Genomic DNA, 26395 nt, shown 5'->3' on the forward strand with positions numbered 1-26395 from the left:
TGTCAAAACTATTAAAAATATTACATAAAGTTTGAAGAGATAAGTATGTTAATTCGACCTTCCTCAACCTAAGATCTGATGTGGTGACATTGGTAAGACAGTTAATTAGTTGCGTGGGCAATCTGGGTTCAAATTCACCTTTTGCCCGTTTCACTTATCACTTTTCCCTTTACCGATCTATGTCAGTGAAGACAGACAGTACACGCCATCATAAAGTTATTTATTTTAAATAAAAATGAACACAAAATGTGTTTATAAAGTGTCTAAGGAGAGTGTGATATCAATGAAAGTAAACGCGGTGTTCTCGTTGTGATCGAGGGCTCACAGTGCAGAGAAGGGGGCGGACTGGCGCACGAACACCTTTCCCGGTCTGGAACGCATGGCTGGCGGCTTTTTCTAGCAGCTTGAGAGGGTCATGATGGAACATGGTTACCCGTTTCCTGGACCTGAAGAGACCACTCCCTCTAATGCCACCCTCGGCATTTGAAGACAGCGTGAGTTACCATTACATGACACATCAGGTGCGTTACATGTCACATCAGGTGCGTTTCTTCCCGCTGCCAGCGATGTAGTTAAGTTCCATCGCACTACTTATTACATGATATACTGTTTTATAATACACCAGGGTGCAAACAGTATATGCCACAGCAAGTTCAAATATCATGTATTGTACCATACCTTAATTTGATTATTTCTTATCCATTTGCATAGAATTTCATTAAATATCGTTTCTGTCTGATGAAAAACACGTATCTCCACCTTTGGCAATTTTGACTTTTAACCATAGACGGAATGCGCTGAATGACCACTTCCTACTGTTTGAATTGTGCATTGAAATGAAATGACCAATGAAAAGATGCCCCCCCTCTCCCCAATTTGGAATGCCCAATTCCCAATGCGCTCTAGGTCCTTGTGGTGGCGTAGTGACTCGCCTCAATCCAGGTGGCGGAGGACGAATCTCAGTTGCCTCCACGTCTGAGACCGTCAATCCGCTCATCTTATCACGTGGCTTGTTGAGCACGTTATCGCAGAGACATAGCACATGTGGAGGCTTCATGCTATTCTCTGCGCCATCCATGCACAACTCACCACACGCCCCACCGAGAGCGAACCACATTATAGCGACCACGAGGAGGTTACCCCATGTGACTCTACCCTTCCTAGCAACCAGGCCAATTTGGTTGCTTAGGAAACCTGACTGGAGTCACTCAGCACGCCCTGGATTCAAACTTACGACTCCAGGGGTGGTAGTCAGTGTCAATACTCGTTGAGCTACCCAGGCCCAAGGAAAAGATATTTAATCATCTGTTTAACAAGTATCTCCATTGGCCTTGAGAAGTGTCCATCAAAGCCGCATATGTTCCGCCCTTACGTTTTGAAGAGCATCAACTAATTTACCTCAACTGTCCAGTAGGGCTGGGCGGTTTTTCCGTTTTTTTCTGATTAATTCGAATATGCGTTTTGACATATTCTATTTGATTTATTTTTTTAAACCGAGAAATTGAGATTTAGCAAAAAATATTGCAAATGCTATAGTTACGTTGTAAATCCACCAAAGGCTGAATAAGGAAAAGAAAAATAATTCATAGCGCTTGTCTTAATGCCGCTTCCGATTTGATCAGCTGCACGTGTGTGGGACGCTCTAAATGAATGTGACAGGTTAACAACACGAAGACTGATAGAAAAGACAGCAGTAATATTCCCAGTACGATTGTACACAGTGTGATTGTAGCTCAACTTTGTCCACCATGCAGGTATACGCCAGCTTAAGACCATAACTGGAGAACTGAATGAATGACATGCAGCTCCTTCTCTCGATCAGCAGATCATTCATGGTGACTGATTCATTTAATTCGTCTGCGAACAAGTTTACCAGTACATGCAGTTCGTTCATTACTGACACGACCATCTAGTTCAGTAAAGGGGTGTATTCATTCAGGGGGTCAAACCAATGATATGCTCCTTCACAGCCCGCTCTCGAATGCTATTGGCTCACGCTAAAGTCAGTCTTGAAAAGCAACACAAATGGAATTTGCATGTCTACAAATGTACGAAGACACTTTAAAAAGAGTTGAAACCTTTTTCACCACAAATGCTGGTCTTAACTTTTTCCAAAATATAGAAAAAGTTCAAGAAAAGCCTAAATATCTTACACTATGCATCAAGGCACAACATTTCCATCTGTAATTCATGTCATTTACCTGTAAGTCTTCAGTCATTTTTACACATTCATAAATTGGGGATCATGTTTTGTATATACCTTTAAACTTGTCTTAAGGGCATCCCCTGTCTCTCCTTGTTGAACACGACTGACTCACATGCTGAACTGAATGAACAACATGCCGAACATCTCGTTCAGCCAGTCAGCAGATCTTCATTCACAAATAAAATGAACGAGATGTTAATTTAATTCACGATTGGGGATGGGGGATGTGCCAGCATATGTTGGTGCGCCGGTATTTGACGCGGGCAGTACGATCTCCACCGCGCCATCTCTGGACGTCGTAGCGGGGGTGTTGATCTATCTGTTGATCTATTGTAGCTTGGCTTTATCAAGCATGCATACATGTTAATTGGACCTCAATTAGCCTCGCTGTTGTGCACATGATCAGAAAGACAGAGGTGATGTGAAAAGTGTATCCAGGGCCAGCCCAAGCATTTTGGAGGCCCTTAGCAGATTTTCAAAATGGGGCCCCCTACAGCTATCCAAACACACCCAACATCAATAACTAAGCAAGTTTAAATTGTGTAAATAAACAAGTCTATTTATTCAAAAGCATAAGGCTTAAAAATGCAAAGGTATTTTTTTTTAAACAAACCAAACACACAATCACATGCACAAATGAGTAAATATATCGTCGCTGTCTGATGAAAAGCACGCATCTCCAAAAAAATTATTTTTGAAGCACATGGAAAAATTATTTTTCTCATAAACATTCTTACAAATTTAATCGAAAATAACATAATTAGTCACCTTTAGCTCCATAAATAGAATTCTATCATTACACATCTATTAGTGAACTGTTCGATATTTAGATTGGATTTTTGTTAGCGAACGTGGACATACACGGTTTTCTTATCATGGGTTCCAGTGGTGCATGTTCAGTTACAGACTCGAGTCTAACTGTTCATGTTCCCAGAACTCGGTAGGTTATTGATTGGTAGAGAATTTATTTTTGGATATAATCTGAGCTTTCACTTACTGTTTTAGATCGAAATCAGTTTTATGACTAGAGTTTCTAGTCCAGTTGTTGAGTGGACAGTTCAGTTTTGAGACACGTTTTCCAGGTCCAACGTATAAATTGTCTGTCAGAATTAGCATTCACTCGTGAAGATGGAAATCTGACAACCGTATATGGCTGGTATATTCTACTTTTCAAAAGTATAGTGTCCCTGTCACTATATTGGGGCATTTGGACCCACACAGACTGAGCACCCCCTGCTGGCCTCCCTAATACCTCTTCCAGCAGCCACCTTAGTTTTCCCTAGGAAGTTTCCCATCCAGGTACTAACCAGGCTCAACCCTGCTTAGCTTCAGTGGGCAACCAGTCTTGAGCTACAGGGTGATATGGCTGCTGGTAAGAGATATACTTTTGTTGTCATTTGTGGAGAAGTGCTTATTATGCTTTAACACTGCAGTGCTGCCATCTCTTAGTAGAATTGTAGACATGCTAATTTTAATAATAATTAGACTTATTCTGGTCGTGAATGACTACTTTTGGGTTTAATGCAATTAATTAAAAGACGTTCATTTGGCGGCATCTACACGCGCAAAGGCATAACTTGCAAATATGGTCAATGAATGAATTGGAACGAATCGTTTTGGTGAACAGAATCGAGTCAGTGAAATGAATCAAAATCACCCCCACTAATAAATTTGGATGCAATGTGTTGGATGTGCATTGTGTGTAAACCATGTAATTTAGTTTTATATTGTTGTGGAGCTGGTTCATTTTCTTTTGATTAAGTTTCAAACATACAGTTTATGGTAGTATGGCAGCACAAGCGGCCAACCTGCCAAAATGTCTCCGGGGGGTATTCCTGAAAGCAGGTTTAGCGACTTAAGCGGTTAAGTTTACTCAAAGTAAGCAAATAACCTTTCGGTTTCGTTTTTTTTTTTTTTTTCTCTCTTCAGTTAAAAAAACTGTGATAACTTTCAGGGAATGTTAGTAGCCATAGCAACTTACTCTCTGAAGATAACTTGCTCCGGAGTAGGTTATGTTTCAGGATTAGTTTATTTCAGATTACGCACATTATTATACTTTTAAAGCATTATTATGATATACTGCAATCTTTACTCACAAATCTTCTTCTCCCAGGTATTTCCAGTCTCACAGACCACAGATTTGCTTTCAAAAGTTAACAAATTGTGTTCATTGTGCTTTTTATTTTAACAGGAAGTTTTTAACACTAATATTTTCAACGTAGAACACATTGAAAAGGCCTCCACACTCTTCACTGTAAAGAGAGCTCTTTATGTATTTATATTTAGCCCTTCTAATAAATATTGTATTTCATGCTTTTAATATTATTATCATTTCTATAAAAATCATAGAATAAAATTAATATAGAACCCACATTCTTTTTACAGTTCTTTCAGTCAGTGAATGTTAATATGTTCATTGCAGGTAAGTTCTGCTAGATAACTAGATAATACAGTATGTGATCATCTCATGAACCACAGGTACAGCATAGAGGTTGGAGAACACTTTAATTCATGTACTCTACATGGAGAAATGCACACATTTCCAGACTTGTTTATTGTATTTTCATTATGTGAAAGTATAAATGAGACGTGTTGTCATTTAGAGTAACATACGGTGTCCTCATTTAGCTGGTGGTCAAGTGATTCAATCAAAAGATGTTTCTTTCTGATGCTCAGCCTCATCTATCTGAAACTTTATTTGGTCCATCTCTTAATTACATTTTTAATCTGCCTTTCAACAGGGACCTTTTACAGCTTTCTTTATGACTACAAAGAAATGAGTTACTTTTCCCGAATGCTGAGATCATGAACATCTATAATGTATAATCAGACACATGATCTTCAATTAAGACAACATCATTTCATTCAGTACCAAGTTGCTGTAGGCAGACGGGCCCTACTGTACATGAGAATCAAGCAAGTTTAACCCTAGAATGCATGACCCAAAAAACCTACACGAATGCATAAAGAGGGTCAAAATGACCCCTATTGGTTTCAGTGGGTTTCTTCCAAAAGTAAAAGGTATCATTTTTATATCTTTATCTTCAAGAACTTAAGAATTAGATTGTTCACAACAGTTGTAATGTTTAATTCATGTTTATTTGTTCACTTTATTAAAAGATAAAATTCAGTATTCTTTAAAATAATTGCAACATTTCCTGAACCAACTTTTTCTAAACCTTTATAACAAACACATTAAAAACATCTAATACGACAGAGAGCTTTCTTCACTTGAATGTTCTAAATCTCATCTGCTTCTCATTAAAACACCTAACAACTACACAATACTTTGTCACAATGACAGTCATCTCCAGGACAACCTGGTCTGCAGTCTGGATCATCATCATATGACTGATTTAAAATATCTGAATGTCAGTGCTTCAAAACGTGTCATACATTTTTTAAGTTGAAAAAACATACCATGTGAATTCAAATTTTAATAGGAAATGCACATGGGTCATTTTGACACCCTTTATAGTGTCTTGGGTTAGTGATAGAATTATTATTTTTTTTTATTATTTTGTTCTGAAAATATGACCAAGAAATATGAAAATGGTGAACATTTGTGAGGGTCAGAAAAAAGATTTTTGAAGCTTTCATGGACGATCAAGTAAATAAATATTTGTATTGATAAAATCGTTCAAACATCAGACCCCTTTGGGTCAATTTGACCCCTTTTTTGCATTCTAGGGCTAATGCCACATCAAATAAGAAAAGGACATAATGGACATATAACTCTGTGGGCCTCCCATCATTGTCCACCGCTGTTACAGCAGATCTTCATCTTATAATGCATCTTATAAATAATCATGAGTGGCCTACTGATAAGCATTTCATTAAATCTATGGAATATTATGACAACTGTGGGAGATCTTACAATTGAAAGAGGTTCTATGAATACAATGAGACCATCAGCAACTGTGGGAAATGGAAGATGATATGATGCTAATTCAAAGTAAGTTCTCAGAAACCCCAATGTTAAACTGGGTACATCAAATGGTATTAAAAAATAAGAAGTACAGGTGCATCTCAATAAATTAGAATGTCGTGGAAAAGTTCATTTATTTCAGTAATTCAACTCAAATTGTGAAACTCGTGTATTAAATAAATTCAATGCACACAGACTGAAGTAGTTTAAGTCTTTGGTTCTTTTAATTGTGATGATTTTGGCTCACATTTAACAAAAACCTACCAATTCACTATCTCAAAAAATTAGAATACATCATAAGACCAATAAAAAAAACATTTTTAGTGAATTGTTGGCCTTCTGGAAAGTATGTTCATTTACTGTATATGTACTCAATACTTGGTTGGGGCTCCTTTTGCTTTAATTACTGCCTCAATTCGGCGTGGCATGGAGGTGATCAGTTTGTGGCACTGCTGAGGTGGTATGGAAGCCCAGGTTTCTTTGACAGTGGCTTTCAGCTCATCTGCATTTTTTGGTCTCTTGTTTCTCATTTTCCTCTTGACAGTACCCCATAGATTCTCTATGGGGTTCAGGTCTGGTGAGTTTGCTGGCCAGTCAAGCACACCAACACCATGGTCATTTAACCAACTTTTGGTGCTTTTGGCAGTGTGGGCAGGTGCCAAATCCTGCTGGAAAATGAAATCAGCATCTTTAAAAAGCTGGTCAGCAGAAGGAAGCATGAAGTGCTCCAAATTTTCTTGGTAAACGGGTGCAGTGACTTTGGTTTTCAAAAAACACAATGGACCAACACCAGCAGATGACATTGCACCCCAAATCATCACAGACTGTGGAAACTTAACACTGGACTTCAAGCAACTTGGGCTATGAGCTTCTCCACCCTTCCTCCAGACTCTAGGACCTTGGTTTCCAAATGAAATACAAAACTTGCTCTCATCTGAAAAGAGGACTTTGGACCACTGGGCAACAGTCCAGTTCTTCTCCTTAGCCCAGGTAAGACGCCTCTGACGTTGTCTGTGGTTCAGGAGTGGCTTAACAAGAGGAATACGACAACTGTAGCCAAATTCCTTGACACATCTGTGTGTGGTGGCTCTTGATGCCTTGACCCCAGCCTCAGTCCATTCCTTGTGAAGTTCACCCAAATTCTTGAATCGATTTTGCTTGACAATCCTCATAAGGCTGCGGTTCTCTTGGTTGGTTGTGCATCTTTTTCTTCCACACTTTTTCCTTCCACTCAACTTTCTGTTAACATGCTTGGATACAGCACTCTGTGAACAGCCAGCTTCTTTGGCAATGAATGTTTGTGGCTTACCCTCCTTGTGAAGGGTGTCAATGATTGTCTTCTGGACAACTGTCAGATCAGCAGTCTTCCCCATGATTGTGTAGCCTAGTGAACCAAACTGAGAGACCATTTTGAAGGCTCAGGAAACCTTTGCAGGTGTTTTGAGTTGATTAGCTGATTGGCATGTCACCATAATTCTAATTTTTTGAGATAGTGAATTGGTGGGTTTTTGTTAAATGTGAGCCAAAATCATCACAATTAAAAGAACCAAAGACTTAAACTACTTCAGTCTGTGTGCATTGAATTTATTTAATACACGAGTTTCACAATTTGAGTTGAATTACTGAAATAAATGAACTTTTCCACGACATTCTAATTTATTGAGATGCACCTGTACATACAGTTCACATGATTTGCAGTAAAATAAAATAAGCATGCACAGTTGTAAATACCAGTAAAATTAACCTTAAAATAACAAATATAGTAAGCCTATATAGGCTATTATTATAATATTAATTGATATTGAATATCACCGTGATCACGCACAAACTCATGGTTGAGTGAGCTAACCAGAACTGATATTCTGGAACCAATAACCGTGAGTAAGCAACGCTTGGATTAATCAACAAGGAGTTCAGGGTTTATGTCACGGTAAGTTAACCTTGCTTTCCGGAATACCCCTCTGCTTCACGGAAACTCTAAAGTACGTTATTAACTATATACTGTTAAATGCCATCTAGTGGCATTTCTTAGAACTATTAGAAATAATACAATAAGTCAATCTATGGGTGAATTCCAAACATGTGTTTTTGGGCCCTTGAAGAGAACTGCGGGAAGGGGACGCCACACGAAGGACGTTCCAAACGAAAGTGAGCAACTCAACCCCTCCATGAAGGGCCCTTCCAGAAGGCCGTTAACCAAGGGTACAACCGATGGTCACTTCAAGGAAGTCATTTTACCGTTTATGATCACGTGACCCTGGGTGGTGTGTCCTCGTGATATATTTTAAAGCAAGGTTGTCAGTAAGAACATATTACCTGTTCAAACATGCTATAATTTCCAAAACCCTCATAATCCTAAAATGCTTTTAAATACGATAAATAAGGTACTCTCTCCTGTTTCCACCGCCTGTCTTGATGCCACCGCTGAGACCTGTAGCGTTTTTCGATTTTTTTACTGGTAAAATCAAAGCTTTGCTTTCAAGCTTCAACACTAGTATTGAACAGCCTTTGGAAGCTGTTGCCTGTCTTATTCTGTTAGACTGGTTTGCACATATTTCTCATATAAATGGCTTGGCCCCACTTTATCTCTCAGACCTCCTCATCCATCATCACTTCTCCAGGATTCTCAGATCATCTGACAAACTTCTCCTACATATAACTGCAATAAATAAGAGATTCCTGTTGTAGGAATAGCTAATGGTTTGATGGACGCTGTGCTGCGTAGTCATGGTAAACATTCACCTAATGTTAACCAATATACAACTTTAAAAAACACACACACAAGAACAAGTGCTGCAAACTTTTTCACAGCTTACTTAAAGCCACGCTATGTACAGTATGTTGTCTGGTAAGGTTGTAATACTTTTACGAATGGAACATTACCCGTGTGTTTACCAATCACAATATATCTATGTTGTGTGGTGAAGTTACTGTGCGTGTTACTAAATGTACAACTTCTAAAATTGACTTCTTTTCATTGTTATATTGCATATTTAAGCATATTATTTTCATGTTTAATAAAGTATATTTTATCCCCAACATTATTGCTCGTTTTATGTTTTTAGTTTATAGGGTTATTACAGTTTCACTTGCTTTATCAACTGATGCTGTACCCAGTGTTAATTTTTTAAGGTTTTCGTTTTAGTCATAGTTTGTCTTTTGACAAAAATGTCCTTTAAAAATAGTCAATATTTTGACTTGTCATATTCATAAGTTTTAGTCGGTTTTACTATAACGACATATAATTTTAGTCAACGAAAATAATATCTTTTACTCGATGTGCAAAATGGACAAAAACCTGCCAAACTATAACAGACCAAACTTGTATTAAAGGGATAGTTCACTCAAAAATGAAAATTCTCTCATCATTTACTCACCCTCAAGCCATCCCAGATGTAAATGACTTTCTTATTCTGCAGAACACAAATTAAGATTTTTAGAAGAACATCTCAGCTCTTTTGGTCCATACAGTGCTAGTGAATGGGTGTCAAAAATGTTAAGCTCCAAAAATCACACATGTCAGCATAACAGTAATCCAAAAGACTCCAGTGGTTTAATCCATATCTCCAGAAGTGATATGATAGGTGTGGGTGAGAAACAGATCAATTATTTAAGTCCTTTTTACTATAAATTCTCCTCCCTGCCCAGTCAGCCTCCACTTTAATTTTCACATTGACATTCTTCTTCTTGTGTTTTTGGTGATTCACATTCTTCATGCATATCGCCCCCTATTGGGCAGGAAGAAGAATTTCAAGTAAAAAATGACTTAAATATTGATCGGTTTCTCACCCACACCTTTCATATTGCTTCAGAAATAAGGATTTTACCTCTGGAGTCATATGGAATACTTTTATACTGCCTTTATGTGATTTTTGGAGCTTCAAAATTTTGGCATTGTATGGACCAAAAGAGTACTACTAATACTAATACTACCAAAGATCTAAAGTTTTTATTTGCACCTAAACAGGTTATGCTAATGTTTGTTCCACCAGAGATATTCAACAAAGAATGAAAACTATGCCTACTAACACTATTATATTTTTTCGTTTTTATTATATTCATTTTCTGATTTTAGCCCAGGGATCTCTAAAATACCGGTTTAGCCACAGCGTCTGAGCGTGTGAAAGGACTTTTATTTTGCTTCTCTGAACTGCTGTGCGTTTGTGACGTCATCAATGCTGCGCCGTTTGTTGTTGTTTGGCTGAGGTAAGTTATGTGTTTTAAAGTGTTTCAGAATTGAATGGGTATAAAAGCGTACAAAACATAAAAAAAAAAAAAAGTCCATTTTATTTTTTAACAATCTAATCATATTATGTAGAGAAGTTTGGGCGATTAATATGAAATGAGTGTAGATACCGATTATAACATCATAAAGCTTGATGTGAAGTTCTGATCGTTGGTCTCTCGTAAATGCTGCAACATGTATGTGTTATTTTGTGTGATGCTTTACGCAGTCCCACTTGAGGAACATAAAGATTTACTTGGCATTTCTTTTTCATTCTTTTCAGGATTCCAGATGAGGAAAAACTCCAGGTGAATCGACAAACTGCTGTAAAGATGGAGTTTATTAAAGAAGAGAGTGAAGACATCAGTATTACAGCAGAATGCGGAATAAAATGTGAAGATACTGAGGAAAAAATAGGTTGGTTTCCATTCTTGATTCTTCATTAATCACTGGTAACTAGGATTATGAATCTTAACAACAACTCTGTTATTTGACACTTTCAGTCATTGATTAAATTAATAAATTTCTACAATAGCATCTAAAACTAAAAACTCTTGCATTTGAATGATGCTGTATCCATTAGAGCCCGACCGATATGGGATTTTTGAGACCGATACAGATTTTAGAGGGGGAAAATTCACTGATTACCGATATGGTGACCGATATAGTTAATTTTTGAGCTGTAATGAAAACAGACCTTTTCTATGTGGATTTTGCACCGATGACTATGTAAAGGTACTCAGAAGGCTGCTTTCTTAAACAAATATTTTTATCAAAGAATATTTGACATTATTATTATATATTGTCAACAAATTGTAGGAATGAACACTGAGAAAATAAAGAATAAATAAAAATACAATAAATAGCTTAATAAACATCAGTACTGTTAGTATCAGTCAATTGCTGACCATTTAAATAAAGAATAAATACAAATAAAAATAAATAGCTAAATAAACATCAGTACTGTATGTTTAGTATCAGTAAAATGCTGACTATTTTAATACTGCCAGACAATTAATGGCAGGTTGTAAAACAAGAAGCTTTTACACCTGCCGAGACAAGAGATAAACAGTGGCAGGGGTGTTACACCGTATTCTGCTATACAAGTTCAGGGGAAACTTTCAACGGTGGAAAACCAGACTTTTAAATATTACATTTTATAAATGACACGACTGGTGTTGTTCGGTTGAAGGGGGTACCAAACTGTGAATTCTGAACAAAACAGTTTGGTGAATACATGTTTACACATTAGCTTCCACTCAGCTGACAACAATGAATGTAGCTATGTGATTAGCTAGTTAGCTATAAGCTCGTTGTCATGGAGAGTAAAAGATGGACTTTATTTACTTTCTAGCATTGCGTCTCACCAACTAGATAGCAGCGTAGCGTGAAATCAACACTCAGCAGACACAGTCCTCTACCACACCGTTGTCTGCTTAGCTGCAAAAAGATGCTCTGATGTTTACCTTTCAATCTGCTACTTTACTGACTGCACTGACAAAGTATAGCTTGCTAACAGCAAACAGACAATGAGTGACATGGTTGACAGGGTTAACGTTATTTTGAAAATGATGGGGTCATTGTTTATTGACTTTCCAATATGTATTTCACAAACTAGTTAGCAACTTACCACAAAGACACCGCTCAACTCCGCCCTGTCTGCAGAGCCACCATCAGTTCAGAGTCAGCTCTGTAAACAGTGGAGTCGGAGCATCCTCTGCTGGACAAACTACGTAATGACACCAATTATAAAGCATTGTTTTCTATATTATATGTTGTGAAAAAAAGTTTTCATATCTGCGCATATCAGTAAACATATACGCCGATACCGATATATCGGTGAAAGGCTAATATCGGCCGATAATATCGGCAGACTAATATATTGGTCGGGCACTAGTAGCCATTCCCCAGGTGTCAGTGTAAGTCCAAATCCACATAAACACAAAAATTACTGATTGCACCTTTAATTACTGCTAACTACTGGGAATTTATTCAACCCAGATGCTCTGTTTAATCCTTGTGCGACCTTCGGGACATTTTTGTCTTTTTCATTTTTTCGATCATTTTGGCTGTGTTAATGCCAACGGCATAAAATTTGCCAAAGGTGTGTATTTTTGGGGGGAATTTTTATATTTCAACCTCAGTTCCTATAATACATCTATAATACACTGTGTTCACAAAATAGTTACACTCAGGACCTTCAGGACCTTCAGGACATAAATGTCCTCATTGAAACCCATTAAAACTGCAATATTTGACATTTGCATAAAATCATGAATTCTAGGATATTATTCTTTCATTCCGGGGCCCTGGCTTCAAAATATAATTTTTTTATATTTTTCACCAGATGGCGCCATTTTCATGTTTAGCCTTTGGAGCAAATACATGCTTTTTCTATATTTTCTGTTTGCTGTATTATAGAGCACTGCAGGCCAATTGAATAAATGATGCAACTAAAATTGTGTGGGTGTGTTGGTATGGATGTCAGAGTGTGTTTTGTGTGTGTATTTAGATGTGTGTGTGTGTGTGTGTGTGTAAAAAACAACAGTGACATTATATAAACAAACTGGCATTTAAAGGGTTAAAATCCTGAAAATGAATGAATATTTGGTATTTATGATCAGGACTGATGTTGGATAAAATAAATTAACTAATTGAAAGTGGAAAATAATATTAATATATAATATTATTTTTTAAGATTAATATTTTTATTGATTCTAAGAAGACAAAGAAAAAGAAAATGCAGTCAGATTGCTCAAGTCTGGTGTTTCTATACAAAAATTTGTAAGACAGAATTACATAACAGAAGAAAATCTATAAAACAAACTCCAGCCCATAAGCAGAATAAACACAATAAAAAACCATGTAGATTCATCCACTTAACTGCCTCGAAGGTGTGTGCCTCCACAAAATAAGCTCCAGCCGCTAGCAGAACCAGAAAAAAAAAAAAAAGGCCGTTCAGTTCTTCGGGCAGTCAGTCTCACTCCAATGTCCTACAAGAAATATTCCACAAAAATAACTCCAGCCAACAGGAGGCATAAGCACCCAAAACGAGCAGATTCATCCACAAGCTGTCCCGAAGAAATGATATTACACTAAACAAACTCCAGCCGCTAGGCGGAACCAGCACAAAACGAAACGAAAAGGCGCTCAGTTCCTCGAACAGTCAAGTGAATGTTCAGTGAGTCGGACCACTCAGCTGCAACGTGAGTACCACAGAATAACTTACTCCATTGACTTTATGAAGGTTATCCCTTGCTGGGGACATGTGAATGTTTTTCGGCCATCCTTAGCATCTATTCTCAATTTGGCTGGGAACATCAGTGCGAAAGCGACCTTCCGTTTATGTAAGAGTTTCTTGCATTCCTTGAATCGATCAAATTTCTCTCTTGTTGAATTTGCAAAGTCTGGGAACGATAAAATGCTGTGGTTCTTCCAAAAAAGCCTTCCTTTACTCCTCGCCTCGCGCAACACAAGATCTTTATCGGATGATCTCAGAAGTTTGGCCGGAATTGATCGGGGCCTGTCTCCCTCGACAGATCTCCAAGCCGGAACCCTGTGAGCTCGCTCGATTTCCAGCTTATGGCCTGTTATGTCGAGCAGACTCGAAAAGAGCCTGTCCAGGAATTTAACCATATCCTGACCCTCTTCGGTCTCAGGAATCCCAATGATTCGGATGTTATTCCGCCGGCTACGGTTCTCCATATCCTCCAACTTCTTCCAGACACGCTCCAAATCCACCTTGGTCGCTAGCGGATTAGCAGATAATTCCCTCTCCGATGACTCCAAATAATTGATTCGTTTCTCCACATCCCCCACTCTTGTAACCACCTCAGTGAATTTCATCTCTATGGCCGTGATCGATCGACATATTAGAAGAAGATCCTTCAAGTCAGCAATGACCTACATCAGCATTGCCGACATGTTCAACATTTCTCGCCTCATTTCCCTCATTTCTCCAAATCAACTCCTGGGCTCGGGGCCTGCTCAGGGGTGTCAGCTTGAGCACGTAAGTGTCTTTTAATGTCTCCAGAGCAGGAGGATTTTGAATCCTCCTAGAACAGTTATGGAACAGAGTGTATCGAATCTCACCGGTTTATGTCATTAATAGTGTTAAAACTAGCAAAGTGCGCAGAGCCCGCCGTTCAGACATCCGAACCTCGCATGGCGTCACGTGACTCCCCTGCCCCTCATTTTCTTAAAAAAAAAAAAAAAAAAAAAAGCTGGTGATCTATCACTTTTAAGAAATACAATCTGTTTTGGGTGTGAAACAGACCAAAATGTAACTCCTTTTTCACCTTAAATCTTGACATCTGCAGTCTCCTTGGCAAAACGTATTTGTAAGCAAAACATTTTGATCCAAGATGGTGGCGCGGTAGCATGCAGCGGCCGCTCCAGATCCAAAATGGTGCTATTTTTTGTTTCTTAGCCCAACTTTTATGGCACATGGACATCGGAGCAACCGGTGTTCGTGTTTACCATTGCCAGACACTGCTCAAATACAAGAATCATGCAACAACCAAGCTGCATGATGATCTGCAGGAGAAGCTATGCGACCTCGGCTTGCTGCGGAGACCAGGCCTCCAATCCTCGGCGTCACCTGATGCCGGTGGCCAGGGGAGGGGACGTCGTAAGCTGTGTACGAGGAAGCGGAAGCGCAGCAAGAGGGCGGGGGTCCATGCTAGGCTAAAAACAAACCCTAGCCGGCCGGCTCTCCCGTCTATCCTGCTCTCAAACGTTTGCTTCCTGGACAATAAACTGGACTACATCCGACTCCAGCAGACTACGCGGCATGAGTTTAGAGACTGCTGTGTCTTTGTTTTCACGGAGACGTGGCTCAGCGACAGAGTTCCGGACGCCGCCATTCAGCTAGACGGGCTCACCTCGTTTCGTGCCGACAGAAATGCAGCTCTGTGTGGTAAGACTCGCGGTGGTGGCTTGTGTGTTTACATCAACACGGATTGGTGCAAGAACTCTATGCTAGTCTCTAGCTACTGCTCATTGCTGGTGGAGTTTGTGACTGTTAGATGCAGACCTTTTTATTTACCACGGGAATTCACCACTGTCATTATAACCGGAGTTTACATTCCCCCCTCCTCCCCCCAGTGCTAATGCTAAGGAAGTGCTCTGTGAACTGTATGGGGCTATTAGTGAACTGCAGAATGCTCACCCTGACGGACTGTTTATTGTTGCCAGAGATTTCAACCATGCGAATCTCAAGACAGTGCTTCCTAAATTCCATCAGTATGTGGACTTTGCAACGAGAGGGGTGAACACACTGGATCTTGTTTACACAAACATCCCAGGCGCATACCGGGCGGAGCCCCGCCCCCACCTCGGCTACTCAGACCACATCTCTGTTATGCTAATCCCAGCATACAGACCTCTCGTTAGGTGCAGAAAACCGCTTCTGAAGCAGGTGAAAACCTGGCCAGCAGGAGCCATCTCTGCTCTTCAGGACTGTTTTGAGTATACTGACTGGCACATGTTCAGGGAGGCTGCAACATATGGCGACTCTACCAACTTGGAGGAATACACAGCACCAGCTACATCAGCAAGTGCATTGATGATGTCACTTTCTCCAAGACCATTACCAGACGCTCCAAACAGAAGCCGTGGATGACTGCGGAGGTGCGTGCGCTGCTGAGGACCCGGGACTCTGCCTTCAGAGCAGGCAACAAGATGGCCCTAAGAACAGCGAGGGCCAAACTGTCCCGGGCCATCAGAGAGGCAAAGTGTGCACACGCCCAGAGAATCCACAGTCACTTCCAGGACAGCGGCGACACACGGTGCATGTGGCAGGGCATCCAGCCCATCACCAACTACAGGACAACATCAGTTGCCTGTGACAATGATGCCTCCCTTCTACGCTCGGTTTGAGGTGCAGAACGACGTGGCGGCGAGGAAGACCACCCCTCCTCCTAATGACCAGGTGCTATGTCTTACCATGTCTGATATGAGGAAAAGCCTATGTAGAGTCAACCCACGGAAGGCAGCTGGACCAGACAAAATTCTTGGCAGAGTGCTCAGAGGATGTGCAGACCAGCTGGTGGATGTTCTTACCGACATCTTTAACATCTCTCTGAGCAGCGCTGTTGTTCCAATGTGCTTCAAGGCCACCACCATCGTCCCCGTGCCGAAGAAGTCTTCAGTGTCCTGCCTCAACGACTACCGTCCCGTCACACTCACATCATCATGAAGTTTCTTCGAGAGGCTCGTCATGAGGCACATCAAGATCCAGCTGCCCCCTCACTAGAATTCTCAGGACAGCTGAGAAGATCATCTTCTCAAGGGTCTCACTTTCCTCCATCAAAGACATTTACACCACACGCTGCATCTGCAAAGCAACCAGCATTATGGATGACCCCACACACCCCTCACACAAACTCTTCGCCCTCCTGCCATCTGGCAAGAGGTACCGAAGCATTCGGGCCCTCACGGCCAGACTGTGTAACAGCTTCTTCCCCCAAGCCATCAGACTCCTCAATCCTCAGAGACTGGACTGACACACACACACACACCTGTACACCATCCAACTTTTGCACATGTCCAGAGTTGCACTTAATTCATTGTCACTTTATACCTGGCTGCTACCTCAATAACTGCTATGTCCATAGAACACTATTTCATAGTATGTTATGTTTACATTCTGCATTTTTAGAAAGTGTCATCTTTTTTCACTACTCAGATTAGAAATGTGTACTGGTCGGCACTGCACTGTCTCTTACTGTGCCTATTGTCCTGTTTCCTTTTTAGTAATTATTGTACTGTCCTGTACTTTTTGCACACGTTTGCACGTGCACTTTATGTAGGAATGTGTAGGTCTTATTCAGTCTGTGTAGTCTAATGTGGTTCTGTGTTTGTCCTATGTTGTTTTATGTAGCACCATGGTCCTGGAGGAACGTTGTCTCGTTTCGCTGTGTACTGTACTAACTGTATATGGTTGAATGACAATAAAAAACCACTTGAACTTGAATTACATTTCCTCTAGTTTGACGCATGTGCAGAGCGCTGTACACACAGAACACATGGATTAAACCACTCAAGTCGAATTAATTACCTTTACAGTGCTTTTTATATCCTTTTTTTTTTTTGGAGCCTTTGACTTATGTACTTGAATATATAATTTTGTGATTTTATCATAAGTAAACTATTCCTTTAATAGCTCTTGAATTTATTTTTTAACAATGTAATATTTTTACTTTAGACCTGATGAAGCTGAAAGAGGAAAGACAAGAACTGAATGAAGAGGAGGAAAAACATCAGTATCAGATAACTGATGATGTCATTACTGGAGTACAAACTTTAAGTTGCTCAAAGACTGGAGAAACAAAATCTAAAAAATCTTTCACTTGTCCTCAATGTGGAAAGAGTTTCACATGTAAAGGAAACTTTAATCGTCACGTAAGAATTCACACTGAAGGGAAGCCTTACACATGCCATCAGTGTGGAAGGAGTTTCAAATCCCGAGTAAGCCTTTTTAACCACATGAGATTTCACACTAGAGTGGACACTGTCACATGCCCTCAGTGTGGAAAGAGTTGCAAATGTAAAGTAGGGCTTGAAAATCACATGAGAATTCACACTAGAGTGAAGCGTTTCCCATGTTATCAGTGTGGAAAGAGTTACATATATAAAAAAAGCAGTGATTGTCATACAGCAGTTCATATTAGAAATAAGTCTTTCACATGCCCTCAGTGTGGAAAGAGTTTCACACAAAAAGGAAGCCTTAATATCCACATGAGAATTCACTCTGGAGAGAAGCCTTTCACCTGCAAACAGTGTGTAAAGAGTTTTACAAAGAAAGAAAACCTAAAGCAACACATGAGACTTCACACTGGAGAGAAGCCTTTCACGTGCCATCAGTGTGGAAAGAGTTTCACAAATAAAGGAAGCCTGAAGCAACACTTGAGAATTCACACTGTAGAGAGCCCTTTTAAATGCCTTCAGTGTAAAAAGAGTTTTACACAAAAAGGAAGCCTTAATATCCACATGAGAATTCACACTGGAGAGAAACCTTTCACATGTCTTCAGTGTGGAAAGAGTTTCACACAAAAAGGAAGCCTTAATATCCACATGAGAATTCACACTGGAGAGAAGCCTTACATATGCCATCACTGTGGAAAGAGTTTCAAATTAAAAAGAGACCTTGATAACCACATAGGAATTCACGCTGGAGAGAAGCATTTTTACATGCCATCAGAATCGGAATCAGAATCAGAAAGAACTTCATTGCCAAGTTTGCTCACAGACTCAAGGAATATTTCTTCAGTGACAGAAGCTTCCAATACACAAAATAAAAAGAGTAATATAAGATAATTATTTTAAAGAAATATAATAGCAAACAGGACAGGGTACACCACAATATCCCTGGTGTTAAATTAACACTCCTTGGTGTTTCCTCGAGTCCACTCTACAAGAGTGTTAAAAACTAACACTGAGCAGTGTTGAATCTACTCTGTGTTGTGTTGAATGATGAACTGGCCAAACAGTTAATGAGATCAAGTAGATACACTCTCTGAGTGATGATTGATCATTAGTGATGACACCTGATGTTAACAAGCAGAGTCTACTGAAGGAAAGAGAAACAACAAGAACAGGAAAACAAGAGAACAGACCAGCAAACACCACAACAATTGAATCTGTCTAACTGAGATGTACATCAACTGTAAATAAAATAGATTATTGGACAACAATCTCTTAATATGTTGTGTGAGGATGTTTAAGAAATGTGGGTTATTTTGTTTTTCATATGTGTACAAAAGTTATTTTTAACAGAGGTTTGTTCTATTTCAGTGTTGCTGATGTCATTGTTTAATTTGTGTTCACTTTGGTTAGACACTTGAACTTTGGTTAATCATTGTGTGGTTTTCTTCTAGCCAGTACAGTATTGTTCAAGAGGACAGTTGTGTTGTATTATGAAGAGGATATTTTTTGATGAGGTCAAGTACCTCATTGAGAGATCATTCAAATTGTAAAGAATAAAAGACATAGCTTAACTTAATGTTTGCTTTTGCTATGGAAATATAATTTATAAATAATAAAGATGGGTAGTTATGTTTTAACAAAGTGAGCATATAATTCCTCTTAGGGATAAAATTCTTGAGTTATCAATGATACACACAGACATCAAGACTCGGCATACAAAACGCAACAATGGTGGCAATCAACAAACTCATTTTCAGGCTCATGCTGCAATGCATTGTGGGTGTCCACATAGTACATAACTCAACATTGGCACCCAGCTTGCATTGCGGCATGAGCCTGAAATTGAGTTTGTTGATTGTCACCGTTGTTGCGTTTTTATGTGAAATGTTGATGTCTGTATTTCTTATTGTCAGCTCAAATGATTATCTACTCTAATGACAGTAACTGCTCAACTTGTCACAACAGTATCATATTGACCCATCTTTATTACCATATTCAGTCTGAGTTTTAAAATTATTTTCCACAAATCATATTAGAATGCCATATTATATAGGTCTTAGAGATATTTGCTCTTAACCAACTATTTCTTTCTCCATCACGATGCATTATTGTTGTTCTCATGAACAATATTGCACTGGTTTGTTCTCTTGTTTTCCTGTTCTTGTTTGTCTTTCCTTCAGTAGACTCTGCTTGTTAACAGCAGATGTCATCACTAATGATCAATCATCACTCAGAGAGTGTATCTACTTGATCTCATGAACTGTTTGGCCAATTCAACACAGCACAGAGTAGATTCAACACTGCTCAGTGTTAGTTTTTAACGCTCTTGTAGAGTGGACTCGTGGAGACACCAAGGAGTGTTAATTTAACACCAGGAATTTTGCTGTGTAACACATGTACAAATAAGCTACATACACACCAGGGCTCAATAATAACTGAAATAAAGGTGTTTTGAATTTATATGATTTAATCATGTACATCAGTTCCACATGAATCAATTAAGTTACATCAACATAATTTTTCCTATTGGTTTAGTTCATCAATTATATGTCAGAAAACATAATTTGTTCCCAGTAATTCAACATAATGGAATAACATTATTTTTAAATCACCCTATTAAGTAGATCCAAAGTGTCCCTATTGTGATTCATTAAATCCGTTTTACATAAAATTTTTTGTCACAATTCTGATTTACACAATAAGGTAATGCTAGATAGCTCGAAATAGGATTTGTTAGCATGCTAAATGTTAAGTAGTCCAGTAAGCAAAAGCTCCACTCTTTAGCACAATGATAAATAACCCAGCATTACGGAATCAGTTCTAAATCCCAAAGTAACAGAAAATCTCTGCCTTTTCTCATCTTGCTCAAAAACACATAAAATAACACTTAATTTTTACATTTTTACTCTCTCCATCAAGTCCCTTGCAAAGCATGCTGGGAACTACAAATCCCCCACCCAGTTACTGTATGTCAAGAAACGTTTATTCATGTAGTCCCAACACAAATGGATTAAGTAAAACTCCATTTAAACATTTAAGTAGATTGACTACAATGAAATTAAGTTGTAACAACATTTTCAAGAATTGTGTTGCATTAGGTCTTTTAATAATGTAAATTAAGCAAACATCAAAAACTACTTTTTTAGTAGAGTTCACATTTTAGAGAATCACATTATTCTAAATCAAAGAAAACAAGTTTAGAAGAGAAACACAATTTTGTTGTGTAGATCGCAAATAAAATGATTTAGTAAATCAGACAACTAGCGTTTTCCCATTTTTATTTTTAGTGATGCTGGCTTGGGGCAAATTCGAGAGAATTTTAGGCCAGTTAATGGAACTGTCACTTACCCTATTGTGTGGTTGATTGATCCCAGTTTACACCTGATATTAACATGCAAATGCAAAATGCAAGTGGTCACAGCAGATGGATTTGAGTGACTAGGGATCACCCGAGACGCATCTTAATACCTGGTGTAAAAGGGATTATTGTCACAAAATCTTATACATGTGTTTTTTATGCCTTGCAAATGTACATGTTTGTTTTTCTGTGATGTATTGAAAGTTGATACAGAAGGTAATGTTATTTAGCAGGCAAATACATCTTAGTTTGTTTTTTTTTAATTGGGAGATTGGCTTGAATATAGTTATGGAAGCATCAGTCTCAACTAGTTGAAAATTATAAACAAATTACTGTGTTATTGTTTTCTTGCAAAGGTGACTGTCTTTAAGTTCAATTAAAACTAAATTAAAACTTATAAATAAATTATTTGTTGTAAGTTGTTTAATTTTTTTGGTTGACTTATATGGTTATGTACACCTGTTACTATATAGTAACTCTAATAACTAAAAAATACAATTAAATATAAGAATGTAATACAAGATCTGATAAAATAGAACATGTGTATATATATATATATATATATATATATATATATATATATATATATATATACCGGTCAAAAGTTTTGAAACACTTACTCATTCTTTATTATAATTTTTCTTCACATTTTAGAATAATAGTAAAGTCATCAAAACTATGGAATAACATAAATGGAACTATGGGAATTATGTTGTGACTAAACTAAATCTAAAATAAATCAAAATTGTGTTATATTTTAGCATCTTCAAAGTAGTCACCCTTTGCCTAGAATTTGCAGACATGTACTCTTGACATTTTCTCAACCAACTTCTTGAGGTATCACCCTGGGATGCTTTTTAAACAGTATTGAAGTATTTTAACAGTATTGCTTTTCTTTATTATTTGGTCCAAGTCATCAATTTCAAAAAAGTTTTTTTTTATTACATTTTAGTTTTATAATTAAATAAATGAATATGGTGGCACAATTATATTTTTGTCTACAAAACTAATTTTAAACATTTAAGCATACACCCTCTGATCAAATATTTTTAAGATCATGAGAAACATTTCAGTCAAGTGTTTCAAAACGTTTGACTGGTAGTGTGTGTATATATATATATATATATATATATATATATATATATATATATATATATATATATATATATATATATGCTCACACACAGTGACCGACCACTTTATTAGGAACACCTGTACACCTACTTATTCGATTATCTAATCAGCCAATCATGTGGCAGCAGTGCATAAAATCATGCAGATATGGGTCAGGAGCTTCAGTTAATGTTCACGTCAACCATCAGAATGGAGAAAAAAGCGATCTCAGTGATTTCAACTGCGGCATGATTGTTGGTGCCAGACGGGCTGGTTTGAGTATTTCTGTAACTGCTGATCTCCTGGGATTTTCATACACATCAGTCTCTAGAGTTTACTCAGAATGGTGTGAAAAACATCCAGTGAGCAGCAGTTCTGTGGACAGAAATGCCTTGTTGATGAGAGAGGTCAACAGAGAATGGCCAGACTGGTTCAATAACCCCTCTGTACAGTTGTAGTGAGCAGAATAGCATCTCAGAATGCACAACATGTCAAACATTGAGGTGGATGGGCTAAAACAGCCGAAGACCACGTTGGGTTCCACTTTTGTCAGCCAAGAACAGAAAGCTGAGGCTGCAGTGGGCACAGACCGGAAAAACATAGTCTGGTCTGATGAATGTGTAAAAGTATTTTTATTGTAAAGAAAATAAAAAAATAAAAAAGGGAGACGCAATGGCTCCATGACATTCAGAGATATGATCACTCTGATCACTTTGCAATGGGAAGTATATATGGGAATTTATTTATTTATTTTTGTCTGATTTTTCCAATAGAGTCTCAGTTTAGATGGGCTCTCACACTCACATGCAGTTTCTTTGCAGGAACTGGAGATATCCTAAGTTGTCAGGTCATGTTTTCCAGACTCAGCTGAGCAACCAATCAAAACATTTGTTTCGGCCAGGATGAGATATTGCTAACCAATCACAGTTTCCATTTCAGTAAAGGGCGGGACATTAAAAGCATCTAAACTGAAATGCTGAAACGCCTGCAGCAATAGTCATCGTAATTTGCGCTGTTAACTTCGCTGCTAAACGTAAATATATTTATGCATTTAAACACAACTTATACTATTAAACTTTGTGAAAATACTGACTGAGAATGGCAATTTTTTGATGCTCTCAGCAAATACTGGCGAACTTAACGGAGTTGTCCCATAATTATGTCGTGTCATTTTTCTTTCTTGGTGTTGCCTTTTTTTCCCCAATAGGGTCTGGCTGCAGACCTCCACTCTCAGGCAGCTGCACTCTCAGACTGCAGACCTCCACTCTCAGGCAGCTGCACTCTCAGACTGCAGACCTTCACACTCAGACTGCTGACCTCCACTCTCAGGCAGCTGCATTCTCAGACTGCAGACCTCCACTCTCAGACTGCTGACCTCCACTCTCAGGCAGCTGCACTCTCAGACTGCTGACCTCCACTCTCAGGCAGCTGCATTCTCAGACTGCTGACCTCCACTCTGAGGCAGCTGCACTCTCAGACTGCAGACCTCCACTCTCAGGCAGCTGCACTCTCTGACTGCAGACCTCCACTCTCAGGCAGCTGCACTCTCTGACTGCAGACCTCCACTCTCAGGCAGCTGCATTCTCAGACTGCAGACCTCCACTCTCAGGCAGCTGCACTCTCTGACTGCAGACCTCCACACTCAGACTGCTGACCTCCACTCTGAGGCAGCTGCACTCTCAGACTGCAGACCTCCACTCTCAGGCAGCTGCACTCTCTGACTGCAGACCTCCACTCTCAGGCAGCTGCACTCTCTGACTGCAGACCTCCACACTCAGACTGCTGACCTCCACTCTCAGGCAGCTGCATTCTCAGACTGCAGACCTCCACTCTGAGGCAGCTGCACTCTCAGACTGCAGACCTCCACTCTCAGGCAGCTGCACTCTCAGACTGCAGACCTCCACACTCAGACTGCTGACCTCCACTCTCAGGCAGCTGCACTCTCAGACTGCAGACCTCCACACTCAGACTGCTGACCTCCACTCTCAGGCAGCTGCATTCTCAGACTGCAGACCTCCACACTCAGACTGCTGACCTCCACTCTCAGGCAGCTGCACTCTCTGACTGCAGACCTCCACTCTCAGGCAGCTGCACTCTCTGACTGCAGACCTCCACACTTAGACTGCTGACCTCCACTCTGAGGCAGCTGCACTCTCAGACTGCAGACCTCCACTCTCAGGCAGCTGCACTCTCTGACTGCAGACCTCCACACTCAGACTGCTGACCTCCACTCTCAGGCAGCTGCACTCTCAGACTGCAGACCTCCACACTCAGACTGCTGACCTCCACTCTCAGACTGCTGACCTCCACTCTCAGGCAGCTGCACTCTCAGACTGCAGACCTCCACACTCAGACTGCTGACCTCCACTCTCAGACTGCTGACCTCCACTCTCAGGCAGCTGCACTCTCAGACTGCTGACCTCCACTCTCAGGCAGCTGCATTCTCAGACTGCAGACCTCCACTCTCAGGCAGCTGCACTCTCTGACTGCAGACCTCCACTCTCAGGCAGCTGCACTCTCAGACTGCAGACCTCCACTCTCAGGCAGCTGCACTCTCTGACTGCAGACCTCCACTCTCAGGCAGCTGCACTCTCTGACTGCAGACCTCCACTCTCAGGCAGCTGCACTCTCAGACTGCAGACCTCCACTCTCAGGCAGCTGCACTCTCTGACTGCAGACCTCCACTCTCAGGCAGCTGCACTCTCAGACTGCAGACCTCCACTCTCTGACTGCAGACCTCCACTCTCAGGCAGCTGCACTCTCTGACTGCAGACCTCCACACTCACAGATTTCTGTGACATCAATAGCAAGCGCACATTATAAATCTGACCTCCATTTGCAATAGCAAGCATGGCTGTAAGTATGATTTTGTTGATATTCAATTGTACACGTTATAGAATTTTAATCAGTGATACACAAGGAAATAAAAGATAATTTTATGGTCTATTAGTTTTTGAATATTTGCTCTTTCTTTGTCTTTCTTGAAGAGCATCTGGTAATGTAGGTATGGCGTTATATCGCTTTGTTGGTAACTGGCTAGCTGGACCACATAAAACAAAATTGTTCAACTACGTGTGAAATGTACTGTCGTATTTTGTATTATATTGTTAATACGGTGAAACCATTCAGTAGTTAACCACCCCTCTTGTATTAAAAGAGTGACAGTGAAGGTGGTAACTTGTCAACTGTGTGTATTCACCGCAAGCTTGATGAATTATTAATCAGTTTACTGATATTATAATAAAATAAATTTGCCGTTTTGAAACCATAATCGGTCACTTCTGTGATTGTGAAGAGCAATGATTAATGTGCAAAAGTGACTGATATATACGCATTAAGGGTCTTTCACGTGACTTGCGTCAGCGCTGCAGAATACATTGAAGTCTATGAAGTGACGCCACTTTACACCAAAGTGTTTTTCACGCACATGTTTTTGCTTCACCAATAATGTCTTTGAGAGTACTAAGCAAAAAGAAATATTTAAAAACTGTCCAAATTTGTGAAGAGACATTGAATGTCTCATCATTTCTTTTTATTAAATATTAGCTTATAGTTTACGAATATCAGAGACCCCAGTTATTGAACTAATTTAAATTCACCAAGAAAACACTTGGACCTAAACATAAACGAGTCCTTTTATTACTTTCTGCTATCAAAGCAACTGAAAGCTTTTTTTCTCTCTTCCAAATACATGTTTTCAAAGTTTATTGTGCACACCTCCCGCTTTTTTACATGGCAACTCGTAAAATCGCCCCTCTGTGACACTTTCTGCAACTCTTGTCATGTGGAGGACAATGCGGCGCTTGATGCTGGCGTTGAACGGAGCGTTCTCGACTCAACTGCGAAAACTGTGAAATGCACTTTACAATGACGAAAGAACATTATTGAAACTCAAAATTATTATTATTTGTCTATTATTGTGGTCTTTTCTGATAAAAGCCATGCTCAGCAGTTTAAATAGGCTACTGTAGGAAAATGATACCGTAGATCTGCTTTGTGTTTATAATTCTTATACTGAAGTCAGTAGATTTGTAGCCATGCAAGTTTTAATAAAGGAGAAGGTAAGGACGTTATTGAAACTCACTATTATTAGACTATTATTGTTGTCTTTTTGGATGAAAAATAATGCTCAGACTG

At 39.3% G+C, this 26395-nt stretch overlaps 1 protein-coding gene across 1 annotated transcript; it reads left to right on the forward strand.

Annotated features, from left to right (window-relative positions):
* The first annotated feature begins 425 nt into the window (after window positions 1–425).
* Window positions 426–19995, forward strand: LOC127440576 (gastrula zinc finger protein XlCGF57.1-like). Its single transcript, XM_051697259.1, has 5 exons — window positions 426–521; window positions 8237–8336; window positions 10238–10340; window positions 10643–10776; window positions 17567–19995. The coding sequence occupies exons 1-5, from the start codon at window positions 426–428 to the stop codon at window positions 18676–18678; spliced, it is 1545 nt and encodes a 514-aa protein (XP_051553219.1). The 3' UTR covers window positions 18679–19995.
* Window positions 19996–26395: the final 6400 nt, after the last annotated feature.

The sequence above is a fragment of the Myxocyprinus asiaticus genome, chromosome 5 (genome assembly GCF_019703515.2).
Source record: "Myxocyprinus asiaticus isolate MX2 ecotype Aquarium Trade chromosome 5, UBuf_Myxa_2, whole genome shotgun sequence".
Lineage (NCBI taxonomy): Eukaryota > Metazoa > Chordata > Actinopteri > Cypriniformes > Catostomidae > Myxocyprinus > Myxocyprinus asiaticus.